General features: G+C 37.8%; 1 protein-coding gene across 2 annotated transcripts; it reads left to right on the forward strand.

The window, feature by feature from the left end:
- The first annotated feature begins 4 nt into the window (after positions 1-4).
- cox7a2l (cytochrome c oxidase subunit 7A2 like) lies at positions 5-9693 on the forward strand. 2 transcript variants are annotated; one of them, XM_043695699.2, is made up of 3 exons: positions 5-159; positions 6011-6148; positions 9108-9693. In XM_043695699.2, exons 1-3 carry the CDS (start codon positions 31-33, stop codon positions 9249-9251), a joined length of 411 nt encoding a protein of 136 aa, XP_043551634.2. In that variant the 5' UTR covers positions 5-30; the 3' UTR covers positions 9252-9693. The 2 variants fall into 2 exon arrangements, with proteins under 2 accessions (XP_043551634.2, XP_043551635.1); XM_043695700.2 differs by lacking the exon at positions 5-159 and adding an exon at positions 197-320.
- The last annotated feature ends 1568 nt before the right edge of the window (positions 9694-11261 follow it).

Consider the following 11261-nt stretch of genomic DNA (forward strand, 5'->3'; position numbering starts at 1 on the left):
ATGACGTGTGTATGCGGCGACAATTTACGGATGGACCCTGCTGGGTGCCTTTTCTGTCGCAGGAGTGTCCCGACGTCAGGGCTGAACATGTTCTACAAGTTTAACGGATTCACGCAGAGACTGAGTGGTGGGGCTGGGCCTGTGGCCTATTGCCCGCAGGTAGGAAACGGTGGGCTGGAGGGATGGTGAGGTACTAGTGAAGGCGGCCCCTGTCGATGCTGCGTCCGGGTGCCCGGCTTGACCTTGCTGTGGGGGAGCCGCTGCTTCTTCACTGGGACAGACTGACCGGAAAGGAGACCAGTGACTCGTTCATTATCAAGGTCACTCCGACCTGACTTCTCCATCCTACCCATATTCTTTATTCATAAATTGATAAAAGTGCATTTAGTGAATTTCTCAAAGTACTTGATTGGTTGTGAAGAGCTTTGGAATGACCGAGGCTGTGAAAATAGCATGATGTGGAGGTGCCAGTGGTGGACAAAGTGAAAAATCGCACAACACCAGGTTATAGTCCAACAGGTTGATTTGGAAGCACTAGCTTTCAGAGCGCTGCTCCTTCATCAGGTAAATAACCGGTTGGACTATAATCCCTGGTATTGTGTGATTTTTGACTGTGATAATACCAGTTCTTCCTTCCACTTGAGGGACTTGACTACTATAGTTAGTTTTGCATGTCAGTGTAAGAAGACAGGCTGTTCATCCCTAGGTGCAGTTATTGGTGAGACCACGCTGATGACCATCCTTGCCTGATGTTCAACTTTTGCACTTTTGAGATGGTTGGATAGGATCAGATGACTGATAAGGCAATTGAGTGCACAATCCAATTCTATTGACAATACAAAATTAGGGGAAAACGTTACCTGTAAGGAAGAGGCAAGGTGACCACAGAATGGGTACAAATATGTTGAATGTGTGGGCAAAAAGATGCTTGTTCACTTTGGTAGGAAAAATCAAAAAACAGGATTTTCTTTAAATGAGATAATGTAAAATATTGGTATTCAGAGAGTTCTGGGTTACCTTGCCTACAAATCAACAGCTAACATCCTGGTACAACAAGTGATTAGGAAATCATATGCTATGTCAGCCTTTGTTGCAAAGGGAGTAAAGTGTTCGAGTGTCTTACTACAATCTAGACTGTCAACAATGCCAAGGAGAAAGTGAGGGCTGCAGATGCTGGAGATCAGAGCTGAAAATGTGTTGCTGGAAAAGTACAGCAGGTCAGGCAGCATCCAAGGAAGAAGGGCTTGTGCCCAAAACGTCGATTCTCCTGTTCCTTGGATGCTGCCTGACCTGCTGCGCTTTTCCAGCAATACATTTTCAGCTGTCAACAATGCCAGTATATCTTTCCGTAGGTAAGGGCCCCAAAACTGTTCACAGTATTCCAGCTGTGTTCTGACTAGTGTCCTGTACAGATTTAGCAAAACCTCTCTACTTTTATATTCAATGCCCTTTGAAATAAAGGCCAACATTCTATTTGCCTTTACTACAGGTCTTACCACTTACTATAATCACACAGAGCCTCGTTAAGACCATAACTGGAGGACCATGCACACTTTTGGTTTCTTTGCCTAAGGTAGGGCATTCTAACTCGGGAGGGAAGAAGTGCAATGAACCTTTAGTGGACTGATTCTTGGTATGAAAGGATTGTCTAATGAGAGATTGAGTGGACAAGTCATTATTTGTGAATAAGTAGAACTGAGATGAGAAATTTCTTTCATTCAGACGGTTGTGAGTTTTTATAATTCCTGATCCCAGAATAGTTGAAAATAATACTGAGATCCTGTTTAAAAAACACTGCCATTCAGGTTGACATGCTTGAGTTAGGAATGCACTCTGCAATTCAAGTGCAGCAAAATCTTTGAATTGTTTTTGATGGTTACTCCATTCTGCATCTACTTTTCATATCTAGACCCTATGTCAGGCAAAAGAAAAGATTTTGTTGTTGCTTCAGGATTTACATCTGTCACTCTGGACACCCTAGGATACGTTTTATGGGATAGCAAACATGTGTTGGATGTTCAAATTTTACCATTTTGGAGTTAATTTAAAAACCTGTGAAAAGTTTTAGTCTTTATTATTTATGAACTTTTAAAAATATCTCTTGACAATCAATTAAAGTTGCAGCATGTTTTTATGTCTCGATTTCAGATTTTAACAGTACATTTGCAGGCTCTAGAAGTTACTGCCTCTTTTAGAGGAGTACTAATGATGAATGGTGGCAGTTTCACTGTCACTGCTATTGAAGAATTCAGATAAATGTTTAACATGTTAATAACTAGTTGAGGAAAGGGAATGTATTACAGCCAGCTTTTGTATGGCACAAAATAAGTGGGAAGGCAAGTGGTGAGGATTACATAAAGAGTCTGCATAGAGATATAAATTAAGAGAATGGGCAAAAAGTTGGGAGATGGAATAGAGGAGCTGAATATTATTTAAATGAAGAAAGTTATAGAAGGCCTCCAAACAGAGGGATTTGGGAGACCTTGCACATGAATCTCAAAAAGCTAGTATCCACATTCATTCGTTAATTGGGAAGGCAAATGGAATGTTGGCCTTTATTTCAATGGGGAGAGTATATGAGTAGGGAGGTTTTGTTAAATCTGTAAAGGACACTAGTCAGACCACAGCTGGAATACCGTGAACCATCTTGGGGCCCTTGTCTAGATAAACTGCATTGGAGGCAGTTCATTAGGCTGATCCCAGGTATGGAGGAACTGTGTTATGAGAGAGGTTGATTAGGTTGGGCCTGTACTTTTTGGAACTTGGAAGAATAAGTGATGACTTTATTGAAATCTACAAGGTTCTTTAGCAGGCTTGACGGGGCAGATGAGAAAAGGTTGTTTCTCTTTATGGGAGAGTCTAGAAGCAGAAGGTAAAGTCTGAAAATAAGGAGTCACACATTTAAGATAGATGAGGAATTTCTACCGAGGGTAATGAATCTTCATTTTTCTACCACAGAGGGTTGTCCAGGTTATGGTGTTAAGTATATACATTTGTCATTGACAGATTTGATTTAATTAGAAAGGGAAGCAAGGATTCTGGGGAAAAGGTACACAAAGGGAGTTGAGGATTATTGTATCACCTGTGACCTAATTGAGCGGCAGAACAGACTTGATGGGTTGAATTCCCTGCTTCTGTACTTCATCTTATGGGCTTGCACTCATATGGTCTTAATGTTTAAAATGCATCATTCAATGAGACTAAGTCTACATACCATCACTTAAGTTTGTCTTCTTTGATCCATTCACCTAATTAGTCTCCTACGTGTTCTGTTAAATATCTATTAGTCTTGCACATAGGAGGTGGTGGTAAAAAGCTGTTGCTTATCTGTGTATCTTTGAGTGATTTGAGGAATCCTGCTGGAGATGGTCAAATGTGCTGTATGTCACAGTGTCATTTTTGGCAGTGAAGCAGTGTAGTAAATATGACTGAAGATAGATTGATATGCACAACTAAGTAACATTTAACTAAACCTGAAAAACCAGTTTTTGGAAGATGGAAGTAGGTGACAGAGTTTTACTGTTGGTGTCCAGACCAAGTGAGTGGGCAGCACAGATGGTGTGCAGTGTTGGTATGTTGCAGGTTAGGGTGTGTGAGGGTGAGTTAGGAAGATGTTGTATGCATTGTGAGACTGGTAGAGCATGAGCATTGGTAGCAGCTGAGTACAATAGCAGACATGGAGTGACTATGAAGTATAAGAGAGAGGATGGTGGCACTTAAGCTATTGGCATGTATTAGGACATTGACTTACTTTCTACAGTGCTGAGCATTACTTGAGGTTGAAACTGCTCTAACCTGGGTGACAACTTCTGACCAGGCTGCCAGAGTCTGGTGTTATGGCCTCCACTGATGGTCATGGTGGAAAGACAATTCCTGCTCATGCCCCACCTTGTCCAGCAGGAGCTCCAGAATCCTGCCTTAAAAGTGGGGCACCAATTTGGGGCAAATGTCAGCAGTGATGTAAATGAGCAAAGTGATCTCGATGTCCATGTAGGTCCCTGAAAGTTGTCACCCAGGTTGATAGGGTTGTTAAGAAGGCATACGGTGTGTTAGCTTTTATTGGTAGAGGGATAGAGTTTCGGAACAACAAGGCCATGCTGCAGCTGTGTAAAACTCTGGTGCGACTGCACTTGGAGTATTGCGTACAGTTCTGGTCACCGCATTATAGCAAGGATGTGGAAGCTTTGGAAAAGGTTCAGAGGAGATTTACTAGGATGTTGCCTGGTATGGAAGGATGGTCTTATGAGGAAGGTTTAGGGACTTGAGGCTGTCTTCATTAGAGAAAAGGTTGAGAGGTGACTTAACTGAGACATATAAGATAATAGAGGGTTAAATAGGATGGACAGTGAGAGCCTTTTTCCTCGAATGGTGATGGCTAGATGAGGCTACATAACTTTAAATTGAGGGTTGATAGATATAGGACAGATGTCAGAGGTAGTTCCTTTATTCAGAGAGTAGTAGTGGGCGTGGAACGCACTGCCTGCGACAGTAGTAGACTCACCAACTTTAAGGGGATTTAAATGGTCATTGGATAAACATATGGATGAAAATGGAATGGTAAAGGATAGATAGGCTTCAGATTGGTTAGCGCAACGTTGAGGGCCAAAGGGCCTGTACTGTGCTGTTATGTTCTAATCATGCAGGGCAGCCCTGGCTGTACTGGTGTGCAATGTCTTTGCAATCCAACACTGGCATGAGAGAAGGTGGCTCCTTCTGGGATTCTGGTGAGTTGCTTATAGAATTTCTGGTGCTAACATGGGACAGAAATCTAATGTGCTACTGCCATAAGGTGCCAATTAGTAAGATGTGGCAAGAATACCCGCTTGCCCTAACAGCAAGAATCACTCCACTGACCTTGAAGCGACTCTCACTTCGCCAAAGAATATTCAGCCTGACAGATGCAGTGTTGATAAGTGTATAAGAGAAAGTGGAGGAAGCTTATTAAAAAGGAGAGGAAAAAAAGAAGGAGCTGGGATTAAAAAGAAATAGCAAAGTTTTGAATTGCAAAAATGACCTGAGTCATCATGTGTATCAGTGAAACAGAGATAGTAACTGTTACTTGCTAGTCTTATGTTTGTTTTAATAAATATAAATGCCCCTTAGCTAGAGAGCAAGTAGAGTTAGCCATCCAAAGATTTGAACTATTGCTGCAAAATGCATGTTTTGTCAAAGCTTTCTGTTTTGAACTATGCTCAGCCAATATGTAATTTTATTCCAAGTGGAGCTTTTCAGGCAAAGCATTACTTCAGGGTCCTTAACATAGGAATGTTCTGATTTGTTACCCTAAACTAATAGTTGATAGGGAATCCATGCATCATTTTGCATTTTTAGTTTAGTAAATTGGATATTATAGTATCATTGAGTATTGATCTCAGTATTCATTTGCAAGATTTCTTGTAATTTAGCCATTTTTGTGCAGTTGTTTGTTAAATTACACAAACAAATGAAGTACTCTTTGTGTGAATTTCACTTTTTTTATTGAATCGTGGTAGATTATTAAGTACAGATACACATTATTATTGTAACTTGTATTGCTTAAATGTATGTTAGCAGTTTTCTACTAAAATCAGTATATTTGTCTAAAAAGATATGACCGTGGCTATATGTAACTAGTCAGTACAGTAATCCCTATTCAATAACAATGCCCAAGGCTAAGGAAAACTTTGGATTCCAGGCAATTTTGTTCCTACTTGTGATGAATTTATCGGGTTCAGGAGTTTGCATAGGGCTGTTCTTGGCTCTGGTGGGTAAGCTCCATTTAGAAATTTGTTCTGTTTCGTATTATCATTTAATTTATGTAAAGTCATAAGGACATGGATATATCTTTTGTGCATCCTCAACCCCTCCCCCCCCCCCCCCCCCCCCATGTTATATGTGCTAATGTGGTTCATTAAGACAGAATCTTGAAAAGCCCTGCCCTAATTAACCAGGTTGTAATTTTCTTTAAAATTTATCATATACCCAACCTGTAGACGCATGTTTCACTGATTATGTTTAATCATTCTTATAGGGGTTGAAGCCTCTAGTTTCCACAGAAACTCCCACTATGATTTTTGCTACACCCACAAAACCCATATCTGAATTGGAAGGAGGAGGAATGCACTTATTAGGAAGGAATAAGGTGCCTGATTTCCAGCAAATGTTTCAGGTATGAATCAAAGTTTGCCTTAACTACAGCAAAAAATATTTCAAACTACTTGTGCCTTTTAAGGAATTCAAAGAATTTTAGAAATGATAAGGGATGATTCGTGATCTTGCATTATTATCTTAGAGTCCTGGTAATATGATGAATAATCTTACATGTACATTCATGAAATTATAGCTCTGGTTGTGTAGTGCATCAATTACTGAGGATGTTCATCTGTTGCTCAAAACAAATTAAGCAATAATGTGACAACCTCTTCTCTCGGAAATCTAAGAAACAATGCACTGTTATAAGCTTTGAATTTGGCTAGATCAGATGAATGTCTCTGCACATTGTCTGCATTTGAATTGTAATAGGGTTCCACTATATTTCTACATGTCTATTTTGTCCATTGTTTTCACTTGTTCAAATTGAATGTATAGAGTTTACAATTTACATAAACTGGCCCTTGTACTCAAAACAGACCAGTTAATGAAGCAAATTTTAGATTACTATTTTTAGGCCAAATACCACCTCAGCAATGTGTATGGTGTATGTTTCAACACTCAGCAGGAGCTACAGATTCTTAATTATAGAGTCACTTTTTCAGAGAAAGAGTGGCATTTGGCTGTGTTGTTTTTTCTCAAATATGTCACTTCCAACATTTAACAATTCTCATATCTGTTCTTGAGAATAGCTGTTGCAAGGGATTTTCTTAACAGCAGTATAGCTGGGTTTTCTATGCAGTATAATTATTTTCTAACCATTTTTTAAGCTGTAGATAGATGGTCATTATGCTGAAATAGCCCTTTACTCAGGTTTGAGTTTAAAGAAGGAAATATTTAGTGGTTGCTGCGTTAATAGATATATAACAACCTTCCTTTTGAATAACGTATATTTGGAATTGTGCTACACGGTAACCAGGCATAAAGAGTTGGCTAAGAACCTACAATTTTCTGACAAGGATAGATGTCAACAGTTGCTGCTGTCTGGTCCTGACAGGTTCAGCTTTTTGATCATTTTTAAAAGGAATCTTTGTGGAGCTTCTGGAGTTTTGTGCAATGGATCAGTGGGAACATCTTGTCTTTGAATCAGAAGGTCATGGGTTCAAGTTGCACTTCAAATGAGCAGAAGGAATTGTGAATATTGAAGACTAACTGGAATAATTGTAGGAGACAAAATAATTGGCAAAAAAATTGAATTTAGTTGTGTACAGAACCAAAACATATCTCTTGGGAGCGTGGAGTTCATGCCTAAATTATATTTTAGGCTTTAGTTATAACATGTGTTGTGACATTGTGATTCTAAAAACCCTTAAAGCTGATTTTTATTTTTGTCTAGAAGTGGAAGTATCCTAATAATAAGCCTTTTCAGACAATGGCACCACACCATTGCGAAGTGCTTATTTCCTGTCTTGTTAAATGGTTTTTTTCACTGTTTGAACTTGGCCTTATTTTAGTTATTTATTGCTTTAAATACTCCCAGTGAAACTGGTTTTATGCAGCATTGATTTAATTAAAATACTCTACAAGCGCTCGAGTAAATTTGTTTTGACCTGTTAAAAAGTATCCTGTAAAGATTTTTTAAAAAGAGGGCAATTGGGAACATGCTAGGAAATGTCTTTACAAAACAAATCGCTCATTCAACTCAAATGGTTCGCTGTTGTCTTTATGCTCCATGTAAACCACCTCCCATCCATTCTACCTCTAATGACATCACTATTCACTAAAATATACTTGTGTTAGTCACCTTAAATACATCGACAAGGTCCATAGCTTTCTCGCTCTCTGGATAAAGACACCTCTCTTGAATTTTCCTATTTGATTTAATGTTAACTATAATATTTCTGTTGTGTCATTCTGGGCTCTCTCACAAATATGTATTTACCCAGTCTTAAGCTATTATCATCTTAAAGACCTCAATACAATCATGTATCAGTCTTATCCTTTCCAGTGAATAGGCCCCAAGCCTACTTAAGGTTTCCTAATAGGTTTAACCATTTAGTTCCGGTATTATTCTGAAATATCTTTTATGTACCTTCAGTATCTGTAATTCACTTCCATAAGATGGAGACCAGAACAATTCATAGTACTCCATGCGGTTTAACTAAAATTTGATGCAATATGAACATCTCTGCCTTTCTGTAATTTTCAAAATGAACCCAGTGCATTATTTTGTCTTTTAGGCCTTTATTGATCTGTGCTAACTGTTCTTATATGTTTGTGAAGCATGCGGCACAGAAGAATAGAGTCTGCTCTGACTGTTTCAACCCAGTTACTGTTATTTTCCTTCTGTATTCTCTTTCTGTATCCCTGCAATTCTTTTTTTTTCCCTCAAGTACTTCTCTAATTTCCTTTGAATGTATATAACCTCTGCTAACAGCAAATGCATTCCAAAATCTGTTAGTTGCATAAAAAGGATTTTCCTTATTTTTCTTTGGTTTATTTGATAGTGAACTTGAACTTCTTTCTTCTGGTTGTCAACTGTACAATTTGTTTTTCTTTATCTACTTTCTACCTAGTCCTTTGTGATTTTAAAAGGTGTCTGGACCCCAGATGCTTCTACTCCATATAGGATATTTCTACTCCATTTAGATAACTATTTTCTAGGAAGTGTATACTTTCCTCTTCCTCGCACAATAAACTATATCACATTTGTCTCTACTGAAGTATATTCACATGTTTGTCTTAATGATAGAAGTTCATGGGGCCATCACAAACGCATTGCACACCTTTTGAGTATTAAAACCAATGTTCCTTCTTTTTCAAACAAAATGTCCACAGAACCTTTAAGTTTATTTGCTTGGTTGCATGTGGATCGTAGCCTAGAGAGTGTAACTTGTATTCAATGTGTGGGGGATCTTGTAGGTTGCTTAGCAACCTCCTAAGTTAGAGGGAACATTGGTAAATCAGGAAAAGGATGTTTGCTGTATGAGTGTGATTGTTGTGTTAACTTTAAAATTTTTATCATGCTTGCTTTCTAGAAGCCAGATGGTTTGCCAGTACATTTAAAGCGAGGTGTCCCTGATCGACTACTATACAGGACTACAATGGCATTGACGATTGGCGGGACGATTTACTGCTTGATAGCACTCTTTCTGGCAGCCCAGCCCAAAAAACACAACTGAGAAAAATCTATTATGATTCCAAAATCTCAACTCAAGGACTGGCAAATAATCCTCTGTACAGTTGTAACCTGTTTACTGATTTCTAAGTTTATTTCTAGCAGTTTATCTAAAATTTGGACATGAGATTGACCAATCAACTTTAATCTGTGATTTGGTGGGAATTCCAGGGCCCAGGATTCTGCCTAATTCTAATGATTAGGTTTGATAGAAATTGTCATTGAATCATGTGAAGTGCTCGAGAAAATGTATTTAAAATTGATTAGGTGAATATAACATAGTGCCACAGGTGATGGGACCTGGAAGTTTTTGCACTTGCCACGAAGACCATCCGAACAGATGTCTATCTTGTGAGGAATTCTTATTCATCATTGTCATAATATTTTGTGCAAATGATGTGCAATCTGTTATATTTGTGCTGCTAAAATAAAGTTCTAAAAGTGAACTTTGGTAATGTTTCCTTGGATCATTTACAAATAATTTTTGGGCAGATTAATTTGCAGTTTTGGTGATGAATATGCATAGTTCCATGATCATTTTAAAAAGAAATGTTGCTTTTGGTACTAATCTTTCAATATACAACATTCACTACTGGTAGTGCAGTTAATCTTGCTTAAAGAATTGTCTCTTTTTCTGTTTAATTTGTGGAGATTTATGAACAATTCAGCATTTTGTCACCAGTTTTAAAATAATATCGCACTAAAAGTTGCGTTAAGAATATTTTCTTGCAAATTCTCTGCTCCGCCTGACCAGCACACTGATTATTTTGTTGCATTTTTGGTCAGTCAAAGGTGTTGTAATTTGCTTTTCATGTGCAGCAGTTATAATGATTTTGTTTTTGTTACATTTAAACAAAACAATCTTTGCAGTTTTGATTACTGACAGAAATATTGATGATTGAGTTCAGCAAATGCATTTTAACATTTCATTCAAATTTTTGGAACTTACTTGCTATGCGCAGAATGGCGATCAAAATAACTTGTTATCTTAAAGCCTAAAATAAGTTCAAGATATCAAAAGAAACAGGAAAAATTTTCTAAATATCAGTTTAGCTAACACAAAAGATAGCCTGAAAATCATGTTCATTTGGTGTCCCTGTTCTGAATCATTGTCATAAACATGCACTTGACGTTAGAACTTGACATTTTCAATCTGAATGCTAACGGTGAGAGCGAGAGGTGACTCAACTTTAGTTGAGGTTGAGGTGTATTGATTATTCTTATTATTTAAATATGGTTATTAAAACAACTCTTCTGCAATGTCAGCTAAAAGAAATTCTCGCTTTAAATAGGAACACTTAGTGTCACCAATAAGTTTGAGTTCTGGATAGAGATTCATATCACCTTTTGTCTTTGTTACTAATAACTAACAGGTATCAGCATTTGCTACTCCAATAGTTTTATCATTGTGCTGATTCAAGCCCCTTCTTGGATTTGTCTTCCTTACCAGATTTGACATAATTTCACAGTTCTGTCATTTATTGTCATATGTAGACTCCAATTTCCATTTCAATGCAAAGGGGTTGAAAGGATATAGAGTGCTGAAAATTAATGCTATTAAGAGCACTTTAAAAGTTAAAAATGTTTTTCAATCAATTAATATTTCTCTTTGTCCTTTCCAGAAGACATCTGATATGGTCAGCTGTACATATGAATTCAATTATGTGAGATAGAGCTGTAGAAGATTGTGCAGACATTGGTTGCGGGGAGTGGTTAATGCAAGGGACACATTTGTAAATATATATGAAAAAGACTGAAGTCAGTGATTTTGGATTTGGGGACTTAGTGTTGATTATGAGTCTTGGGTATGTGGGGTATAATATAGGGGAGGGAGCTGAGAGGCTGTTGAGCAAGGTGTTGGAGAAGATTTGTAGTTAAGGCAGTATGAATGAGTTTCAGCAGCAGTGTGAATGATCTTAAATTGAAAGGTGTCAATATTATAGAAATAAAAATTTTACTGATTAGAATTATTAGAGTAAGGCATTTAAAGTATTAAAATAAAAGAAACCTATTT

This window comes from Chiloscyllium plagiosum, unplaced genomic scaffold (genome assembly GCF_037043375.1).
Source record: "Chiloscyllium plagiosum isolate Xiang-an unplaced genomic scaffold, Cpla_swu_hap1 HiC_scaffold_10, whole genome shotgun sequence".
NCBI classification, from domain to species: Eukaryota; Metazoa; Chordata; class Chondrichthyes; order Orectolobiformes; family Hemiscylliidae; genus Chiloscyllium; species Chiloscyllium plagiosum.